Source organism: Leuciscus leuciscus, assembly GCF_965113295.1.
Source record: "Leuciscus leuciscus genome assembly, chromosome: 3".
Classification (NCBI taxonomy): Eukaryota; Metazoa; Chordata; class Actinopteri; order Cypriniformes; family Leuciscidae; genus Leuciscus; species Leuciscus leuciscus.
The window spans coordinates 55325839-55350002 of NC_138727.1; the positions used below are offsets into that span (position 1 = coordinate 55325839).

Here is a 24164-nt window from a genome sequence, read left to right on the forward strand (position 1 = left end):
TCTCTTGGCCATGTTCCCTGCCTTGTTGTGTTTGTTTGTATGGACTGCCTGTCTGTGTTTGACCTTGCCTGTACTTTGGATTACGTCTTTGGATTACTCATTTCAATAAACACTGCATTTGGATCCTCAACCTTTGTGTCTCAGAGCAGTTTGTGACAGATGTGTTTATTTATTTTCAAGGGCAAAGTTTTCATTAGCTATGCTAATGTGTGCATGCAGTCCCAGCTAACAGACTTTTGTTATAAGAACGATCTCCAAATATTCAGTGTTGGTTCTGGGAACGTGAAAAATGTCCAGTTTTCTTGACGTTAGAGGAACATGTTTTAAAAGGTATAATGTTCCTCAAACGTTCTTTCAACTTCATTTTCATTATAGGACATTATAGGACATCAACGTTATAGGAACGTTGATTTCTAACATTCCAAGAACATAAAAATGTCCAGTTTCCTTAATGTTACTAGAATGTTATTTAAAGGTTAGTAATTGTTAGTTCCTGAAACATTCTTTCAATCATCTTTCCAAAGAGTAATAAGAACACAAACTAAAACTTTTTTCAGAAACAGCCTTAAACTTACGATAAAATACATTAACTCTCTGAAGATCTGATGAAACAACTCCACAAACAGCATTACCAGCTTCACTTATTACTAACCAGACTGACTTTATTTCTGTCACACGTCTACAGAAGATCTTATTGAGAATTAACAGAGGTTTAGATGTTGATGTCTTATTGGAAATGTTTGGTTTGAGGTCACCATCATGGAGATCAGTGTTTGCTTTAGTTGTGCTCTTGATTCCTTGACTTTCATTAAGTTTGTGTTTTATCAGCAATTGCAGGTGTTTATGGAGAACGACATAAACACCAGCAATATGTATATGATCATATATTCATATATCATCTATTCATATATGATACATGAAATCTAGAACAGCTGGGAAAAATGTGCAACTGTTCAGCTTTATTTGCATTGGCTGCACAGCCTGTAAATCATCTAAAGAAAATGTTTCGGAAGGAAGGCTCTGCAATTTTCTTATGTCTCAAGCTTTGTTGGGGGTTATTTCTTGTAAGTTACATGTGGATCAGCATCATGCCTTGCATGCTCACAGCAATGTCTGTGAATGTATTGGCAGTAGAAAGTCTCTGAGACTTTCTCAGCAGTAGCAACAGCCTAGCCCTAGCAGATCTATTCCAACAAGAACAAATACATTAGCATTGCCATATCCATTAACATGCCAATCTATGTTACCATATCTCTCAGAGAGTTGTCATGACAAAAATATTGTTATTATTATTAAAACTACACTGCATTTATATCCTGCTGGGGCTCGTTCTTCGTACGTTGCTTATTACATCCGAGATCAAATGACACATCCAAGATGATATCATCGTGCTAATCATGATCTGGCTAACTCGGTTCTTCGAACACACCTGTTGTTTATGATTAGTATCGCTGGATTGAGTTATCTGAGATAACTGCGCGTTCATGCGCTGGTTAAAAGGGGATATGTATCGATAGTAGAAACATTGATCAGCAACGCTGCTATTGGCTGTTCAGCGTGGCCAAAGAGCGCGCTCAGTTTTTCTCCTCAACAGAGCAAGAACTAATAGTCGAAGTTTATTCGGAATTTTAATGTTTAATCAAAACGCCAGGGAACACCTCAAAGTCTGCAAAAGCCAGGAGAGAGGGCTGGCAAAAAGTAGCAGACAATTGAAATCCGTTAGAAGTGGCCATGTTAGATGTTTTTATCACTTATTAGCCTATATTTTTGTATTTTAATAATTGCATAATTACTTTGTTCATTGTAATGTCAGAGTCACCACACTAGAACATGGGAACAAATAAAAGTGAAGTACAAAAATATTCTACATAATGGTAATTTTTTGTTATTATAGTCTCTTCTATAAAAGGAACTGTTAAATAAATGGTTGTCTGTTTATAAAAGCAACCAAGAAAAAGGCTGGAAAAAAAGAAAAGATCTTAGTATATAGTCATTTCAACTGTTAAATCTTGAGTAATGATGAATTGCTTTGACTTGTGAAAGTGAAAACTGATAAACTTATGTTAATGTAAAAAATATTTTGCCATGAGTTATTGATCACATGTTTCCCGAGTGTAGTTCATTGTAATGACATTGTGTTTTCCTCTTTTGTGCACTTTTACATAATACACCAACACTTGTCTTGTATCTGTTCCCAAGAAAGTGGTGGCTGAAATATGTGCAGTAAGTGGACATTTTCTAACTTTCTAAAGGAAAGAAAGTATAAGACTTTGTAGTGTCCATTTGTTTCCATTGCACTGGACAGTGAATAAACCCTCTCAGATAACTGTCATATGGAGGAACTAGCCTACCTGCAAGTGCATAAATAACTTTACTTCATTTATACTTGTATGCTTTATGGCAGCAATATAAGTTGCAGGATTCCACATCTACAGAAAGGCCTACAGAAGAGTCTGCACAGACAGAGGAGACATAGGCCTACAGGTGGGCAGTGGATAGACAACTTTTCCTTTTTATTTGTTGCATGAGGCATGTGTCTATCTGATGTTGCAGGCACTTGACCACTGGCTTTTCTTTACAAAGAACAATTGAAATAAAACTCAAGGAACTAAGCATATTTGTCTTTTATGAAACATTTAATGAAAAGTGTTTTTTTTTTTTTTTTTTTTTTTTTTGCCATGTTGTGTAATATGGCACATGCAACAATGTCACAGGCCCTGTCAGGTGTGCAACCCTCAGACTTCTCAGACACTGAAATCTTTCCTTTAGTTAGCCAAAGTTCATTTCATTGTGTGCCCTTGTCCTGGCTACTGCATTGTAACTGGTTTGGGTCAGGGAATGGGGTCATAAAACACCTGTCTGCAGGCAGGAACATGTCATAATCACCTATGAAAAAATGCAGTTCTGTTAGGATCAGCATAAGTGTATGTAATACAGTGAGCTTGATATTTAATTGTGGAACTTTCCTTACCACTTTCAAATAATGTGCATAAATGTGAATTTCTGAAAATTCTTAAGTCATGCACAGATCCTGGCCATTTTGCTTTCACATTTGTGATATGGAAGATTTTAGTCAACTGCCTTTTTTTAAATTTGATATAATATTATTAATCTGGAATATTAAGAATCCCAATAGTAACTGGGCTGCACATTTACATTGTGAACCCCCTTTCTGTTCACATAATCCCCTTCATTGAGGCCTTGATGGCAGTCTATGGTAGCCTATAGTCTATGGTACCAATCACGTTAGTGAAGCCTGAGTGACACTGTAATCGGCATGGTCATGATGGCATGATCTTCATAAAAAATTATGATAGCCTAAAAAAAAAAAAACTGCTTTAAAAAACACTGCTTTACAACATTGGGTCTTAAGTGGCTTGGAAATGCCACAAAAAAACCTAAAACTGTTTTTTAAACCTAAAAGCGCCAGGTAAACTCCGAATGACACGACAGACAGCACTTTCCATCAAGTTCTCCGCATCTCCAATAGTGTAAAGGAAAGAGCCACTCGCAAATAATCTCAGGGCAATGCAAACAGTTTGTGCTGCAGTTAAAGCCCGACTCCGACAAGTCGAAAATAAATGTGCGTTTCCAACAATTTTATAATGTGTTAAACGACAATCTCACGAGTCACGAAAAAAAATATACATCTCAGAAAGTGCACTATCGCGCTGCGCTGGACTTCCCCATGGACTTCCCATATCAGCTCCGCTTATGAAGCCGCAGTCTAATCCTGTTTACATGAAATAAGCCTGCTCCCGAGCAGGTTCAAGTTTGCGCACCTGTTGCTATGACAGCAAGTCCAGGATGAGCGTCGAAGAACCTAACAATCCAAGATCATGCCAAATCGTCAACAATCAAATCCAGCTAACTGAGTTAGCGACGTACGAAGAACGGGCCCCTGGTTTCTATGGAAGCTTGTTTCCGCCACTGAATAATAAATAAATAATAATAATTGGGACTTTTTATCTCACAATTCAGACTTTTTTTCTCACAATTGCGAGATATGAAGTCAGAATTGAGAGAAATAAAGTCGCAATTCTGAGAAATAAAGTCGCAATTGCGGGATATAAAGTCGCAATTCTGAGAAATAAGGTCGCAATTGCAAGATATAAAGTCGCAATTCTGAGAAATAAGGTCGCAATTGCAAGATATAAAGTCGCAATTCTGAGAAATAAAGTCGCAATTGCGTGTTATAAAGTCAGAATTGTGAGATATAAACTATTCTGTGGTAAAAAAAAAAAGAAAAAAAAATTTTTTCCTTAGAATTGGACTTTATATCTCACAATTGCACAGCAAAAACTCCTGGGAGTGTATATGAGTCCATACTCAAGAGTGTAAAGTGTTAAAATATGAGTGTTAAATTAACACTCAAGAGTGTTAAAGTTAATGAGATAATTAAGTGATTAATTTAGTGATGATTGATCATTATTGAAGACACCTGATGTTAACAAGCAGAATCTCTGAAGGAGAAAAATCACAAATTGTAAGTTACCATTATGGTGATGGGTGTTTGCTTTAGTTGGGCTCTTGACCCTTATATGTTTACTTTAAATGTTGCTTGTCTGCTGTTATTGATTTATAACAGTCAGATGAACAAAGATCTGATGGTGTTGGTTATGTTTTGACATAATCATGTTGTGATCTGAAAAACTAAACTCATTGAGATAGTTTGGTTTAACTTGTTAATTACAGCAGCTCTGTGATTCTACAGCATATGATTTTCAGTACTTTTCTTATATGTCAAAATATTTAATAAACATTGTTTTGATCAAAAGACTTTCAAATGAATTTATTTAGAAACACAGACATCAATAATCAGCCTGTGAATCTCAACAATGGTGACAATAATAAAGCATGTTGCAGTGGCTACCACCAATCACAACTCATTAATGGCTCCCATCATGCATTGCGGTATGAATAAATTATGATCTGAATTGTCTATGTAATTTACTTTTCCTAATTGAATATTCTGCTCGTCACCATTGTTGAGATACATAGACTGAATCTTGATGTCTGTGTGTGCCTAAAAGAAAGATTTTTTTTTTTTCCAAAACAACTTAAGAAATCCTCTGTATCTAAAATTCTGGATATTTATGCAAAATCACAGTTATTCTGTGATCAACAACATAAATCTGCATCAGAAATAAGGGTCTTAATGACTTCAGTGATCAAGTTCAAATGATGAATGTCATAATATAACCAACACCATAAGATCACTTTTTTTCTTTGTTCATCTGGCAGTTATAACTCAGATACAGCAGCCAAACAAAATCTAAAGTAAAAATATAAGGGTCAAGAGCCCAACTAAAGCAAACAATGATCACCATAATGGTAACTTACAATTTGAGATTTTCTCCTTCAGTGATTCTGCTTGTTAACATCAGGTGTCTTCAATAATGCTCAATCATCACTCAATTAATCACTTAATTATCTCATTAACTTTAACACTCTTGAGTGTTAATTTATCACTCCTATTTTAACACTTTACACTCTTGAGTATGGACTCATATACACTCCCAGGAGTGTTAATTTAACACGGGAGTTTTTGCTGTGTGTGAGTTTATATCTCACAATTCTGAGAAAAGATCTCAGAATTGCGAGATATAAACACGCAATTGCGTGTTATAAAGTCAGAATTGCGTGATATAAAGTCGCAATTGCGAGAAAAAAAGTCAGAATTCTGACCTTATAACACGCAATTCTGACTTTATATCTCGCAATTCTGACTTTATAACACGCAATTCTGACTTTATATCTCGCAATTCTGACTTTATAACACGCAATTCTGACTTTATAACGCAATTCTGACTTTATAACACGCAATTGCGACTTTATTTCACGCAATTCTGACTTTATATCTCGCAATTCTGAGAAAAAAAGTCAGAATTGCGAGATGTAAACTCGCAATTGTGAGATAAAAAGTCGCAATTATCTTTTAAAATGTTTTATTCTGTGGCGGAAACAAGCTTCCATAGGTTTCTGAGTTCGCCTGTGTAATAAAAAGATTTTTTTCAAATTATTTTAAACTATTACATTAACATCTATCACACATTATCTTTCTTAACTTAAATTGCCTCATCACATGGTATTTAGAGCACAGTGTGTTACATTACAAGTTGAGATGGTATCTGGTGTAATAGCTAGTGTTAAAGCTGCCAACATCTGAAAGTTTGGATGAATGGTAATTCATAATAACAGATGCTCAGTGTAAAAAAAAAAAAAAAGGTGTCTACAATGGTCTGCAACTGCACATTTCACACACAGCAAAATCCCCAGTGTTAAATTAACACTCCTCAGTGTACATATGTGTCCACACTACAGAGTGTTAAAATTAACACTGAAGCAGTGTTGAAGTTAATGAGATAATTAAGTTAACACTGAAGCAGTGTTGAAGTTAATGAGATAATTAAGTGATTAATTAAAGGTATAGCGGAGGATCTTTCCGAATTTTAGATAAGAACCGCCCTCTCCACTTTTTGAAAAAATGCACATGTGCAACACTCTACCTGCTCCCGAGAGGGAACGCCTATTAAACGTGTGCGAGGTTCTCCTCGTGCACGCTGTTTAGAAGTTGCTGTCGGCATCGCTCATACAAGATTACTTTCCAAAAGAAGATTTGCACTTTTTCTCCAAATAGCATGCCAAACTTTACCTGTCGAGTAGAAACTTCGCGACTGAGGCATCAGTGGGAAGCCCAACCTGTGTTTTCAGCGCACGCCATCGTGTGAAACAATCTCCCAAAAACACTCTGATCTTGTTTCTCTCTTCTGAGGCCTTTCTCTTCTTCTCATACAGTTCGTACAAACTTTTTCTCTTGCGACCCTCAGACATTTTCAAAGGACCCGGTGAAACGGCGAGCTTCAATGAATGGCTTAAACCGTAGCTCTAGCTCACCACCACACATAAACACCTGAAAGTGCGCATGCGCAGAAAGCGAAAACTAAGGGACGAGCACGTACGACGGCCTTACGTAAACATATCACCAGAATGATTGACACTTAGGTGGACCAATAGACTACCCACCCGGAAAAAGAAAATCCTCCGCTATACCTTTAAGTGATGATTGGCCATTAGTGGTGACACCTGATGATAACAAGCAGACTCACTGAAGGAAAGAGAAAAAACAATAACAGAAAAAAGAGAAACACAAGAACTACTGACTTTGAACCATTATTGCACTTATTATTTTACCAGTTTGACTTTATTTCTGTCATACATCTACACACTGTCTTATTTAGATTTAACAGACGTTTAGATGGTAATGTTTTATGGAATGTTTCGTTTCATGTCACCATTATGGTGGTCAGTGTTTGCTTTAGTTGAGCTCTTGACCCTTTACTTTTTAACATTAGTATTTCTCTGGCTGCTCCAACTCTTTGTTTATAAAGCACATTTATTGTGGCAAGAGAAACTATGACTTTGACTGTGTTTCCTGAAAGCATTGCAAGCCTAATTTGATCGTATAGACCATTTGTTGCAGTTGGTCTGTGATCAAGTTAGGCTTGAGATGTTATTGGAAATGCAGCCCCGGTTATGTTTTGATGATGAAATTACTAGTGACCTGCTTTACTGATGGCACTCATCATTATAATCTGATTATCTAAATGTTTTATTAATTTTTCACTACAGTAGTTCCTTCCAGCAATGATTTAGGAATCTGAAGATTATAAAATCACACACAGACATCAAGAATCTACATATGAATCTCAATAATGGTGACAATCAAACAAATGCTTAATGTTGCAGTGCATGATGGGAGCCACCAATCAGAACGCATCAATGGCTCACATCATGCATTGCAGCATGAATAAATTATGCAGCTGAATTGTCCTGTAATTTTCATTGTTTTTTCTGTTGGCTTTTATTTTGCTATTGTTTTGTTCTGACTTTAGTAGCTTGTTTTGTGATGTTCAGAATTTATCTGTTTGTCACTAGTTTGTTTATTGTCACCATTGTTGAGATTAATATGCTGATTCTTGATGTCTGTGGGCTTAAACACAATAACTTCTTTGCACAAAGTATTTTCAAAATTTTTCATATTGCTGTTGGATCTCAAACTGTAGAATCTCAGAGCTACAATCACCAATACTAAAACAAGACATCAAGGATATAGTCAAAAAATTTAGACTCTGAATGACATCAGTGAATCAGGTCACTACATGATGATAATGTCATTATCATCAAAACATTTTGTGAGCAGGTCATGTTTTCTCTTGCAGTAACAAATGTGATTTATAACACAGAGTTGTAGCAACCAGACAAAACTAATAATAAAAAATTAAAAGGGTCAATAGCCCTACTAAAGCAAACACTGACCACCATAATGGTAACTTGAAAAGAAAAATTCCATAAAACATTACCGTCTAAACTTCTGTTGAATCTCAAGAACTTGTGTCGATGTATGACAGAAATAAAGTCAAACTGGTAATAATAAGTGCAACAATGTGTAATGACTCGAAGTCAGTTGTAGTTCTTGTGTTTGTCTTTTTTCTGTTATTGTTTTTTCTCTTTCCGTCAATGATTCTGCTTATTAACATCAGGTGTCACCACTAATGGCCAATCACTTAATTAATCACTTAATTATCTCATTAACTTCAACACTGCTTCAGTGTTAACTTAATTATCTCATTAACTTCAACACTGCTTCAGTGTTAATTTTAACACCCTGTAGTGTGGACACATATGTACACTGAGGAGTGTAAATTTAACACTGGGGATTTTGCTGTGCACCACTCTTTTATCCTGTGTTTGTATCTAGAAACTTAAACTGTCTGAAAGCCTATTTGCTCAGCGCTGAGGTTTCCTAAGTGCTTTTGAACGCTCCATCACGAGGAACTGCGCCTGGACAGGAAATGCAGCGCGCTGCTCAGTAGTTTGTGCTCAGGGATGATGAGAGAAGACTCAGAGACCCTTTTCTTTACTTTTGTGTGCGTTTTATGAAAAGCAAGTAAGTTTCTACTACTGTTGCATGTTTGTACTGCGTTGTGATGAATGTTGTGAAGTTTATGTATGTTCAAGCGAACTAGTTTTATTTGTTGAACTGCGTGACCAATTAGTGTAGTCATGATGCCAGAGCGTGCTGTAATATGCAACATGTTTTCCTGTGTGCAATATTTAGCCCTCTATAGCCTATGTCGATTTAGACTAGGGCTGGGCGATTTAAATCGCGATATTGTTATGCGCATCTCGTCAGTAAAGCCGGTTCGTTGATTAGTAGTAAATCACCATCACCTGCTTTCAGATGGAGCGGCATTTAGATAATCAATCTAAATGCTGATGAGATAATTAAGTGATTAATTTAGTGATGACTGAGCATTATTGAAGACACCTGATGTTAACAAGCAGAATCACTGAAGGAGAAAATCACAAATTGTAAGTTACCATTAAGGTGATGGGTGTTTGCTTTAGTTGGGCTCTAGACCATTATATGTTTACTTTAATATTTAATGTTGTTTGTCTGCTGTTATTGATTTATAACAGTTAAATGAACAAAGTAAAATGTTATCTTATAGAGTTGGTTATGTTTTGTCATAATCATGCTGTGATCTGAAAAATTAAACTTATTGAGATAGTTTGGTTCCGTAGTTAACTGATAGAGCCGTAGTTAACTGGCGATACGTCCGCGATATTAATGCGATATGGCTCAGCTTGTCAGTTAACTACGGCTCTTTGTAGTAAATGCCGCTCCATCTGAAAGCAGGTGATGGCGATTTACTACTAATCAAGGAACCGGCTTTACTGACGAGATGCGCATAACAATATCGCGATTTTAATCGCCCTGCCCTAGCATAGTATTCCTTTATTTGTTTATTAATCAGTTATTCTTACCATTGCATTATTTCTTTTTCTTTCTCCCTGTTTAGACCACATACTTGTATACAAACTTGTGTATTGGCATCCTGATCTTGAAAATAAAGCTGATAAAGGATTCTCTGGCCGGAATCTTTCTGTAGTGCTCCCATCCTAAAACGAACCACTAGTCCATACTTTACATAAACACTCACATCTGTTCCATTCTACAGATCCACAAACATTCAGGCAAAACACAATCCAACAGAGGAAACATCAGACTACATTACCAGCTGAGGTCGTCTCTGGTGTGACTGTTGTACTGGTGCTGGTGGGGTTGTTCTCTAAAAAATAATTATGTGGCTTAGTAAGTATTACAGTAATATTTAAATGTATTTACTTAATAAAATCTCTGAATATTACACTGTAAACCCTAACGCTCAAAATAATTAATTGGTTTGAGTAGGACAAACTTAAATTAAACTAATTAGTTCAGTCAAATGAACTTTTATGAGTATTTAGCACTTTCTTTTTCTTTCAAGTTCACAGAACTGATCTATTTTAAGTAAACTGAACTGTTTCATTGTTTTGAGTTTTATGAAATTATTTATTTTAATTTAGACAAACTTAAGTTTAACTGAAACGGCTGGGATGTCTATTTCCCAGCATGCTTTGCCGATGGCACTCGAAAGGGAGAGTAAATGCTAAAATTAAGTATAATATAATGTTTTTTTGTTTTTTTTTAAGATTAATGTTGTGTAAGATTTAGTAGTGATTAATGTTTTGTTATGCTATTTTAGAAGAATTTCTGTTAATGTTGGCTTTACACTGTAAAAAATAAAATCTTTAAAAATCGGTCAATGACTGTCAGCAACGGCTGACAAACAAAAACCGTAAAAATAAAGTAAAATATCCTTATTTAAATGAAGTGCAAAAAACTTTTACAGAAATTTTCCGTAAATGTTTTACAGAAAAACACTGTTATTTTACAGCTATTTGCTTAATTATTGTGATCAAACACCTTCACTGTAAAAAAAATCCCATAAAAAAACAGTCAAATGACTGTCAGCAATGGCTGCCATACAAAAAACGCAAAATTAATGTAAAATATCCTAATTTAAACAAGTGCAAAATACTTTTACAGAAACAGTTATTTCTCAATTATTATCTGAATTTGTTTACTAAAAAACATGCATGATTTGCTGTGACTATACGTCACTACATCAGCAACTACACCGTTACTGTCTGTTAAATAAAGCAACATGCAGCATTTCATCAGAGTTCCTTTTATCATCCTGGACTGAAGCTCAGGCTCTACTCTTCAACACAATGGTGACACACGAAACACACCATACAGAAACACTTTAAACCCCAACAGATCATTAAACACTAACAGATCTCTCAGGATCTCAGCATCTTCACTTATTACAATCCAGACTTTATTTCTTTCATACTAACATTATTATTGAGAATTAACAGAGGTTTAGAAGTTGAAGTTTTATTGAAAATAATAAAGTTTGATGTCACCATGATGGAGATCAGTGTTTGCTTTAGTTGGGCTCTTGACCTGTTAGTGTATAGCTTGAGTTTTTCTCTGGCTGCTATAACTTTGTGTTGCTGATGCATATTTGTGACCCTGGACCACAAAACCAGTCTTATGGGTATTTATTTTTAAATTGAGATGTATACACCATCTGAAAGCTGAATACATAATCTTTCCACTGATGTATGATTTGTTAGGATAGGACAATATTTGGCAGAGATACAACTATTTGAAAATCTGGAATCTGAGGGTACAGAAAAATCGAAATATTGAGAAAATCACCTTTAAAGTTGTCCATTTCTATTGGCGATAGTGCTGCATCCATTCACAAAAATAAATGTTTTTTTATATTTAAGGTGGGAAATTTACAAAATATCTTCATGGAACATGATCTTTACTTAATATCCTAATGATTTTTGGCTCAAAAGAAAAATCTATAATTTTGACCCATACAATGTTTTGTTGGCTATTGCCACAGATATACCCGTGCAACATAAGACTGGTTTTGTGATCCAGGGTCACATTTGATATGGTAGGAATCCAAGAGAAACTCAGATCAGATGATGTTGGTCACTTTGTAGTGATAATAGTCATCATGTAGTGTCCTGCTTCATTGATACTACCTGAAGTGTAATATCTGATTAAGTCATTAAATATTAGTTGTTAATTATGCATGATACATCTGCTATAGAAGATATTGCAGTGCTGTGATACTCAGATGTTATGAAATCATTATACAGAAAATGTTTTGACAGGATCATATAGACTCACTCAGACATCAAGAATCAGCGTATGAATCGCAACAATGGTGACAATGAAAACCAATTCTGATAATCTCTGAACTATAAAGTCACAAAAAGGCTTTATTGGTTGTCACCATTGTTGAGATTCATATGTTGATTATCGATGTCTCTATACTACAAAAAAAAAAGAAGAAATTATTAAAAATGAACCAGCTCAAACCTTTTTCTGTATAATATATGTGACCCTGGACGACAAAACCAGTCACATGGGTACATTTTATGAAATTGAGATTTACACATCACATGAAAGCTGAATAAGTAAGCTTTCCAATGATTTATGGTTTGGTGTGATAGGACAATATTTGGCCGAGATGCAGCTATTTGAAAATCTGGAATCTGAGAGTGTAAAAAAATCGAAACATTGAGAAAATCACCTTTAAAGTTCTCCATTTATGTTCGCGATTGTGCTGCATTCACTCACAAAAATCAATGTTTTATATATTTACGGTAGGGAATTTACAAAATGTCTTCATGGAACATGATCTTTACTTAATATCCTAATGATCTTTGGCATAAAAGAAAAATTTATAATTTTGACCCATTCAATGTATTGTTGGCTATTGCCACAAATATGCCCGTGCTACTTATGACTGGTTTTGTGATCCAGGTTCACATATATGTTTTTTTTACATTTCAGATTGCTACAATATTTATGCCACAATATTTCTAAGGTCATGTGAAAAATTATGACATTAATTATAGACTTTATATACAGCTAAATTCCATCTATAAACTATGTAATTGAAGCTAATTAATTCATAGATTTGACTGTCATATCAGTGAATCAGATGATTATTGTAACATCATCAATTAACTGACCAAGATCATCTGATATTTTCTCCTGCATTTATTGCTAAAACAATTGTATATCAAATACACAGTTAAAGCAGAAAACTAAAGTTATAAACTCAAGGGTCATGAGCCCAACTAAAGCAGACACTGATCTCAATCATGGTGACATCAAATTTATTTTAAAGTTTTTACACTTTATTTAAATTAGCATATTTTACTTTAATTTTATGGTTTTTGTTTGGCAGCCGCAGCTGCCAGTCATCTGACCCTTTTTTAACGATTTTTTACAATGAAGGTATATGATCGTGATTATTCAGGAAATACCTGTAAAATAACAGTGTTTTTCAGTTTATTTAATTTAGGATGTTTTACAGTTTTTTGGGGAGCTGACAGTCATTTGACCATTTTATCATTTAACTGTTTTGTCACTGTTTAATTACAGATTATATTTGTAATTTTACATACATTTTTATGTAATTTAAGAAAACAGAAAAAATACTATATGAAAAATACAATACATTTTCTGTATAAAAAATGTGAATTACTGGAATTTGTCATTAAGGTCACAATACCTAAAATAACAGCTGACTTTTTATTTTACAGATATTATTTGTAATTTTACAGTGTTTTGACTACAATTTAAATTTAAAGAAAATTTTAATTTTACAGCGTAGGATAGTTACCATCATGGTGACAAGTGGTGCATGCTGCTTGATTTGAGAGCAAATAATCCTTTTATATTGTTGTGCTCATACAGCAAGTGCTATTGTATAACATACTTTTGATAATGTGTAGTGGTAGAAATTTTGATTCTTTCCAGAGACTCGTTCATTTTCAGTTCGTTCACCAAAATGATTCGTTCAGATTCGTTCATTGATTCGTTCAGTGACAATTTTTTCCTATTACATAAATACTGCAGCAGGTGGCGAAAAAGAGTGTATTTTATGCTATGTTTTAACGAACGTATTTACTTGTTACAGAAAAACTGATTTGGCTTTGTTAAAATTTGTGCCTTATTTACTAAATTAATAAAATAAGTCTAAATAAGAGGTTCAGATGACCAAACCAAGGTTTTCTTGCATAATTAACATTTTAATTGTTTGGTCAGACATACACATTTATAAATCTGGGATTATATTAAACGTTGAGTTATGTTATGTATGTTAAATATGATAAACAATTACATGCACACCTAACTGCGCTTTGAATGAGATTGAATCACATGCTAAATGACCGATCTACCCCAGTACTCTCATTCACGAACGAAATGTACCAGTTTGATCAATTCGTTCACGAACGAGATCTCTCTCTCTCGTTCAGACTCGAAACAGAGCGATCTCGGTCAGTGATGGGCGTATTCGTTCAGTAGATCCAACCAAATACATGCCCCTTCACAGCCCGAACCGAAATGTTATTTGCTGACGTTACGCAAATGAGACCTAACCAAAACTGTCATATTTTTTGGTTTGTTTTAGTTTTTAGAGAAGTGCATATGACATGAATAAAACGTAATAAATTCATTTTTGATCATACAAAATGAACACAAGTAGTAGCCTAAAGTAAATTTTTCAAAGTGCAAAATACCACAAAACTAATTAAAACACACAAACAAAAGAAAAGAAAAGCAGGTAAAGAGAAGTGTAAATTTAAATCAAGTAAACAGTCAAGTACAAAATGACAATGTTAATTTGTCTTTGTAAGCCTATATTTAACCATGCTTGTGTTATTAAATTGTTTTCATTACAATGGTAAAGTGTAAATTTCCTTCTTTGATGCAAATATGCTGACTACACAAACCCAGCTCTATCGGTTCGCCATCATCATCGTTCAAACAATTGGTTATTTTCGTTCACGAACGACATGTACCAGTTCGTTCACGAGAAGATCTCTCTCTCTCGTTCAGACTCAAAAGCAACTCGGTCACAGTCAGTGAAGGGCGTATTCGTTCACTACATCCAACAAATCACATGCTCCGTCACATCTCATACTCGAAGGCTATTGGCTTGAGGTTTAGTCATTCTTGACAGGTTGAAAACACAGAGCTACCCGGTTCACTGAGCTGCGCATGCGCTGCTAATAGCGCCGCGCGGCTGTGGAGGGAGGAATTTCAGTGAATGAGAAATATGAGTCAATGGATTACGTGAACGAGAACGATTCGTTCACCTAAAAGATTCGTTCAAAAAGAACGATTCGTTCACGAACGTAACATCACTAATAATGTGTTAGTAAATTAGTATGTTAGCAGATAGCTTTTAAAAGCTAACCAAGTTTATACATTAATAAAAGTATTCACATTGAGACAGAGGTGGGAGTAAGTCACTAAATTCAAGTCAAAGTCAAGCCAAGTCATTCTGTTGTAAGGGCCAAGTCAAATCAAGTCAAGTCAAGTCAAGTCAAGTCAAGTCAAGTCATACTCTTTGTCAAGTCAAGTCAAGTCGCAACTTAGTCATCAAGTCATACCAAGTCACACACAGGCTCGTTTTACACATTTTTTAACTCTGGGACTTTTATTTCTTATTTAGACACAGAGGGCTAAAATAAATAAAAAATTAACTTGTGTGTAATAAATAAAATATTGTTAAGAAGCACATTAAATGCTCTAAAATAAAAATAAATTAAATGAACACAAGTAAACAAGAATTAATAAAACTTTTCCCATCTTGTGCTAGCCCTACATAGTTATTTTGCTGTGATGTCCTCTATGAAAGTGTAAACGAAACAAAAACATTAAAAATGTCAATTTAATCCAATTAGGCCAACGTGAACACACTCAAAAAAAAAAAAAAAAAAAAAATGTCTAAACATTAGATTTATGTATTTAAATTGCATATAGAATTTCCATCCATTTGGATTACATAGTTTTAACATAAACCAATTAATAATCTGAATGTAATTCATATTTTTAAGTCATATCTAAATGAAACAGATAAGATTTATGTAATTGTATTAATAAACTGAATGTGATTCATATATGTCAGTCATATGTAAATGAAACGGGTAAGATTTATGTAATAGTACACAGAAAAACGCCCATGTTAAATTAACACTGCTCAGTGTTCATATGTGTGCACACTACAGAGGTAAAGCGGTGTTGAAGTTAATGAGATAATGAAGTGGTGATTGAGCATTAATTATGAACACCTGCTGTTAACAAGCAGAATCACTGAAGGAAAGAGAAACACAAGAACTACAACTGACTTCAGACACAGCCTTAGATGAAATCAACTGAAGAGAAAAGAAGACATTAAATCTGTGAAGATCTCAGCAGAGGAGGATTAAACAACTCAAACAGCTTTACCAGCTTCACCTATTACTAACCAGATTGACTTAATTTAATATCCGTTTTAATGAAATCAACAATTGTATTTTAAAGTCACCATGATGGTGGTTAGCATTTGCTTATAACAGTTAAATGAACAAAGTAAAATGTTATGTTATAGAGTTGGTTATGTTTTGACATAATCATGCTGTGATCTGAAAAAGGAAACTCTTTGAGATAGTTTGGTTTAACTTGTTAGCAGCAGTTTAGTGATTCTTCAGCCTATGATTATCAGTATTTTACTTATAATTTAAAATATTTAATAAACATTGTTCTGATCAAAAGACATTTAAATAAATTCATTTAAAACACAGACATCAATAATCAGCCTGTGAATCTCAACAATGGTGACAATAATAAAACATGTTGCAGTGGCTGCCACCAATCACAACTCATTAATGGCTCCCATCATGCATTGCGGTATGAATAAATTATGATCTGAATTGTCTATGTAATTTACTTTTCCTAATTGAATATTCTGCTCCTCACCATTGTTGAGATGCATAGACTGAATCTTGAAATCTGTGTGTGCCTAAAAGAATAATTTTTTTTTTTTTAACCAACTTTTAAGAAATCCTTTATATTATATCAAAAATTCTGGCCATTTATGCAGATTCATTAACCAACAACATAAATCGAAGTCAGAAAGAAGGATTTTAATGAGTTCAGTGATCAAGTTCAAATGATGATTGTCATAACATAACCAACACCATTAGATCACTTTTTTCTTTGTTCAACTGGTGATTATAATTCAGAAACAACAGACAAACAAAATCTAAAGTTAATAATATATGGGTCAAGAGTCCAACTAAAGCAACCATTGATCGTCATAACGGTAACTTACAATTTGAGATTTTCTCCTTCAGTGATTCTGCTTGTTAACATCAGGTGTCTTCAATAATGTTCAATCATCACTAAATTAATCACTTAATTATCTCATTAACTTAAACACTCTTGAGTGTGGACTCATACACTCCCAGGAGTGTTAATTTAACACTGGAGTTTTTGCTGTGTACAAAGAGCCGTAGTTAACTGACAAGCTGAGCCATATCGCATTAATTATCGCTGGCGATACGTCCGCGATATTAATGCGATATGGCTCAGCTTGTCAGTTAACTACGGCTCTTTGTAGTAAATGCCGCTCCATCTGAAAGCAGGTGATGGCGATTTACTACTAATCAAGGAACCGGCTTTACTGACGAGATGCGCATAACAATCTCACGATATATATCGCACAGCCCTAACTTGGCTTGACTTTGACTTGCAATGTTAAGACTTGGACTTGACTTGAGACTTGAATTTAGTGACTTACTCCCACCTCTGCATTGAGATTACATGAAAGTTTTAAGTTAAATGTATTGAGTTCTGTCAACTTATTTGGGTTTACAGTGTACTTCATAGATTTGAATTATATTAATTGAATGGACTTAGCACTATTAACTTTATTTACCCAAGTTAACAATAAGTTATTGAGTTACTTGGACACAAATCAAATATTTTTTTATGCTTAAATTGTTTGAGTTAATAAACTTAAATGATTTAAGGCAATTGGTTTCCTCAAACGGTTTGAGTTGAACTAACTCATCAGGTTTTACAGTGTACTCTATTACAGTGGTTCCCAAACCTGTCCTGAAGGTAGGGCTGGGCGATATATCGCACGATATTGTTAGGCGCATCTCGTCAGTAAAGCCGGTTCCTTGATTAGTAGTAAATCACCATCACCTGCTTTCAGATGGAGCGGTGTTAAATTAACACTCCTGGGGCTGGGAGTGTATATGAGTCCACACTCAAGAGTGTAAAGTGTTAAAATATGAGTGTTAAATTAACACTCAAGAGTGTTAAAGTTTATGAGATAATTAAGTGATTAATTGAGTGATGATTGATCATTATTGAAGACACCTGATGTTAACAAGCAGAATCACTGAAGGAGAAAATCACAAATTGTAAGTTACCATTAAGGTGATGGGTGTTTGCTTTAGTTGGGCTCTAGACCATTATATGTTCACTTCAAATGTTACTGTTGTTTGTCTGCTGTTATTGATTTATAACAGTTAAATGAACAAAGCAAAGGGTGATCTGATAATGCTGGTTATGTTTTGATAATCATACTAAGATCTGAAAAATGAAACTTGTTGAAATAGTGTGGTATAACTTGTTACCTGCTGCTTTGTGATTTAACAGCATGTGATTATCAGTACTTTACTTATAATCCAAAATATTTAATAAACATTGTTCTGATCAAAAGACTTTCAAATAAATTCATTTAGAAACACAGACATCAATAATCAGCCTGTGACTCTCAACAATGGTGACAATAATAAAGCATGTTGCAGTGGCTGCCACCAATCACAACTCATTAATGGCTCCCATCATGCATTGCGGAATGAATAAATTATGATCTGAATTGTCTATGTAATTTACTTTCCTAATTGAATATTCTGCTCGTCACCATTGTTGAGATGCACTGACTGAATCTTGACATGTGTGTGTGCCTAAAAGTATGATTTTTTTTTTTAAACAACTTTTAAGAAATCCTTTATATTATATAAACAATTCTGGACATTTATGCAGAACCACAGTTATACTATAACCAACAACATAAATTGAAGTCAGAAATAAGGATCTTAATAAGTTCAGTGATCAAGTTCAAATGATGAATGTCATAATATAACCAACACCATCAGATCACTTTTATTCTTTGTTCATCTGGCTGTTATAACTCAGATACAGCAGCCAAACAAATTTAAATTTGATCATATAAGGGTCAAGAGCCCAACTAAAGCAAACACCCATCACCATAATGGTAACTTACAATTTGTGATTTTCTCCTTCAGTGATTCTGCTTGTTAACATCAGGTGTCTTCAATAATAGTCAATCATCACTCAATCAATCACTTAATTATCTCATTAACTTCAACACTCTTGAGTGTGGACTCATATACACTCCCAGGAGTGTTAATTTAACACTGGAGTTTTTGCTGTGTACAAAGAGCCGTAGTTAACTGACAAGCTGAGCCATATCACATTAATTATCGCTGGCGATACGTCCGCGATATTAATGCGATATGGCTCAGCTTGTCAGTTAACTACGGCTCTTTGTAGTAAATGCCGCTCCATCTGAAAGCAGGTGATGGCGATTTACTACTAATCAAGGAACCGGCTTTACTGATGAGATGCGCATAACAATATCATGCGATATATCGCCCAGCCCTACCTGAAGGCACCCCAACACTGCACATTTTCTTTGTCTCCCTAATCAAACACACCTGATTCAACTCATCAGCTCATTAACCCATGTGATAATGAGCTGATAAGTTGAATCAGGTGTGTTTGATTAGGGAGACAAAGAAAACGTGCAGTGTTGGGGGTCCTTCAGGACAGGTTTGGGAACCACTGCTCTATTACTTAAATTAGAGTAAAGAATTTACTTAAAATTCAGATTTACTTAATCTTTTTATTTGCATTTACTCAATTCATACAGTATATTTCATTGATTTCACAGCTTACAATTTACTAAATTTTTTTGAGAGTGTAAGAGTGTAAAAATGTTTCACCAAAAACATTGAGTAAATCATAGTTAAACTTTTTAGAGTGATAACTGCTGAAAAAAATAATGACTGATCAATACTAATGAATTAAAGGGGAACTTGACAACTATTTCCCCAGCGTTACCTGGCGGAAAACCAACCTTGCAACATGGTAAGTTGGAAATAGGAAATCTCGTGAGAAGTGAGAATGAGCGAGAAACACAAACGTTTCCCAGATAGCAACATTGTTTCGGCCCAGATCCGGCCCACATGCAGCGTGGAATGACGGCACTTGGGTGGGCCGCTCCTGTTTGCCAGATCTGGGCCACAAGCAGGCCATAGCAATGCCACATGTCAGCCAAGAGCAAAGAAATAAACCAGAACTGGACCTTATCTGAGCCACAAAATCTGTGTATATTAAATATGAAATCAACTGAAGAGAAAAGAAGACATTACATCTGTGAAGATCTCAGCAGAGGAGGATTAAACAACTCCACAAACAGCATTACCAGCTTCACTTATTACTAACCAGACTGACTTTATTTCTGTCAGACATCTACAAAAGTTTTATTGAGAATTAACAGAGGTTTAACTCTGGTTCATTTGAAGTCACCATAACAGTGATTAGTGTTTCCATTAGTTGGGCTCGTAACTCTTATTAAATTTTTTGTCTTTTTTTGGCTGTTGTGACAGAGTGTTTGTCGAACACATTTGCAGCAGCAAAGAAAGCCAAAGTGAAATGAGATCAGGTGATGATGGTTACCTGTTGATGATTTTATAATCATCATGAAATAGACTGATTCACTGAGGTATTTGGAATCTAACAATTGTGATGATACATGATTATTAATATTTTAAGAGCCCAACTAATGGAAACACGAATCACTCTTATGGTGACTATAAATGAAACACATTAGAGTTAAACCTCTGTTAATTCTCAATAAAACTTCTGTAGACGTCTGCCAGAAATAAAGTCAGTCTGGTTAGTAATAAGTGAAGCTGGTAATGCTGTTTGTGGAGTTGTTTAATCCTCCTCTGCTGAGATCTTCACAGATTTAATGTCTTCTTTTCTCTTCAGTTGATTTCATCTTAGACTGTGGCTGAAGTCAGTTGTAGTTCTTGTGTTTCTGCTCGTCTCTTTTTCTGTTCTCTTCTTTCCTTCAGTGATTCTGCTTGTTAACAGGCTTATTAAGGCTGAGATGACTCCATATTTAATATACACAGACTTTGTGTCTCAGATAATGTCCAGTTCTGGTTTATTTCTTTGCTCTTGGCTGACATGTGGCATTGCCATGGCCTGCTTGTGGCCCAGATCTGGCAAACAGGAGTGGGCCACCCAAGGGCCGTCATTCTACGCTGCATGTGGGCCAGATCCGCATTCCACAAGTGCCAGATGTGGGCCGGATCTGGGCCGACACAATGTTGCTATTTCTTTCACTGTCTATGATTCCACTTCCGAAGATACACAACCTCAAAGCGACTGCTCATGTTCCACTGTGTGTGTGTGTGTGTGCTCTGTGTTCTCTGCTGTGTGTGTGTGTGTGTGTGTGTGTGCTCTGTGTTCTCTGCTGTGTGTGTGCTCTGTGTTCTCCGCTGTGTGTGTGTGTGTGTGCTCTGTGTTCTCCGCTGTGTGTGTGTGTGTGCTCTCCGCTGTGTGTGTGTGCTCTCCACTGTGTGTGTGAGTGTGCTCTTCGCTGTGTGTGTGTATGTGTGTGCTGTGCTCTCCGCTGTGTGTGTGTGTGTGTGTGCTGTGCTCTACGCTGTGTGTGTGTGTGTGTGTGTGTGTGTGTGTGTGTGTGTGTGCTCTCCGCAGTTTGTGTGTGTGTGTGTGTGTGTGTGTGTGTGTGCTCTCCACGGTGTGTGTAAAAGCATGTGTGTAAAAGCAAAGTCTGATTAAAAATGTGCTCTGGAAAGTTCCTCTGGACTTGTTTCTGTTTGCAAATCGTCTGTGCTTTAACATGGTGTGTGTAGCAGTGCTGGGCAACGCTGGTAAATGACACTATCCTCTCGTTCACTCGTCCTCTCCCTGCTTTCTGCTCACATGCTCTGATAATAATTGCGCTGTAGCACCTACGCTATTTTGATAAGCGTTTAACAAATCTGTTCAATCTGATTCTGTTCAGAACTGAATGAAGAATAAGATATTCATATTCTTATTTAATATTTTAATATATTTCCTGTCCAATTTTTGTGTGTTACTCTATTTCATTGGTTATATCTACAGGTTCACAGGTTATATCTACTGACAGGTTGGTTGAAATCAGTTGTAATCAGTAATCTTAAATAATTTATTTCATTTCAACATTTCAACCAGTTATTGTAGATGTTTCCACATGAAGTATATTTTCTAAGTTGAACTGACAAAACATTTTTTCAGTGTACATTACCTATTGCAGTCGTCACCGGTGAGACAGTTGAAAAGGCCAAGTACAGTGTTAAGACATCTAAAAAATAATTATAAATACAAATTAAGCAACATGTTTAGGACACAATAAAATATAAATAAACATATAAATATAAGCTTGTACTTAAAATAATAGTTCACTCAAAAATGAAAGTTTTGTCATCATGACTTTTCTTTCACAGAATATTGTATTGTCTATCCTAGAAATTATTATTATTCTCACACATCTTTTCCACTTAATGAAACTCTCAAGCCTTTTCTGTTCAAACTAACAAAAAAGCTCCATTGCAGCTCTACAGTATCTATATGAAGTATGATGTGTGTGTAATATTCCAAATCTTCTGAAGTCAAACAGCAGCTTTATGTGAAGAGCAGAATGAAATAAAAGAAGTGGTTGTTGTTTTGAGTGGTTTCTCTACACAGATAAATCAATAACATTGTAGTTGTATCAATAAATTATTGCATGAATGACCAAATGATTCAGGAATTCTAGAGGTTTCAACAGAAAGAAAAGTAATATCTCCCAAACGGATCCTAATATGCAAACAATAATCTGTGCCTGAGTGACTTGCAGAGGTGGAGAGTCCAGGGGTCAGAAAGTAAAAGTCCTGCCATATGTTTATTCCACACACACAGCAAAATCTCCAGTGTTAAATGAACACTCCTCAGTGTTCTCCTGGCTCATGGGTGGAATAAACATATGGCAGGACTTTTACTTTCTGACCCCTAATAATACACCTCTGTTAATAACCAATAGTTTGGTTAGTTATAAGTTTAGTCAAACATTTCTTTATAATAAAACTATATCACTTGATCATTTTTGTATATTGTTTCCGTACAACAAAGTATGCGTTTTGTTAACACTGTTACAAAAAACACAAACTGATATAAAAAGCTAAGATTGCACATTCAATAAAAAACAAACATTTTCAATAAATCATTAACATCTAAACCTCTGCTAATTCTCAAAAAGAGCTTCTGCAGATGAATGACAGAAAAAGAAGTCAGTCTGGTTTGAAATAAAGATTTCATGTATTTTCAGTTGATTTCATATTAAGCTGTGGTTGAAGTCAGTCAGGTTGTAGTTATTATGTTTCTCTTTTCTTCAGTGATTCTGCTTGTTATCATCAGGTGTCTTCAATAATCAAACAATCATCACTCAATTAATCACTTAATTATCTCATTAACTCTAAAACTGCTTCAGTGTTACTTTTAACACTGATTTAACACCAGGGAATTTACTGTGTGAAGTGACGTGAAGGATAAACCAGATCTGATTCATTACATCAGCATACAGACAAAAAGCAAAAAAAACTGTTTAGACTTACACAAAATAACAGAGATGAGAGGATGAGTTTTCATAAAACCTGAAATATGAAGAAAAATTGGATTTGATTGAGTCTGAGAAAACTATATTCATCATGTGTTCACAGTTCATAAGGTTTTTGGGGCAATGAGAGCCAACCTTTAAACACAAGAAGAATACTCACCTTTATGAAAGGAAGCCATTGTCAGTTTATTTCTGTTTATCCACAAATCAGTTCAGAGGACGAGTTTCCTTTACAGATAGAGAATAAACAAATTAGCCATTGCACTGACGCATGACTTATAAAAAGCTGTTTTCTCTTTGTTTCAAACACACATGTTAAACATTCCACAGCATTTGATTTTGGATCAGAGTTCAAATTGAGACTTTTAAAACCGTTATTGTCAAGCAGAATGCAATAAAGGAAGAAAAAAACTTGATCAAATTCTCATAGTTTATGAGGTGGCTAATTGGCTAATTGGCTATTGGCTAATTCGTACAAATGACCTACCCTTGACCCCGCCCCTAAACCTACCCTTGACCCCGCCCCCAAACCTACTCCTCACTGGGGTTTAGACAAATCAGTGGTCCAATTAAATAATGCTCTGTTGTTTTTTGCTCTGGAGTTATTCATTACGTTTTATTCTTAAAAAAGTTAGTAAGAGTCCTGACCTGGTC

General features: G+C 35.1%; 1 protein-coding gene and 1 long non-coding RNA gene across 3 annotated transcripts in view; one reads left to right on the top strand and one right to left on the bottom strand.

Moving 5' to 3' along the window:
- LOC309493637 (uncharacterized protein) overlaps positions 1 to 24164 on the bottom strand; it is a 186651-nt gene that overhangs the window by 152974 nt on the left and 9513 nt on the right. The window contains exon 3 of the mRNA XM_082162791.1: positions 23671 to 23738. Within this exon, the coding sequence (XP_082018917.1) occupies positions 23671 to 23689 (19 nt within the window). The 5' untranslated portion in view covers positions 23690 to 23738. The remainder of the gene's footprint in view (positions 1 to 23670; positions 23739 to 24164) is intronic.
- LOC309493910 overlaps positions 1 to 24164 on the top strand; it is an 87081-nt gene that overhangs the window by 9821 nt on the left and 53096 nt on the right. The window lies entirely within an intron of this gene.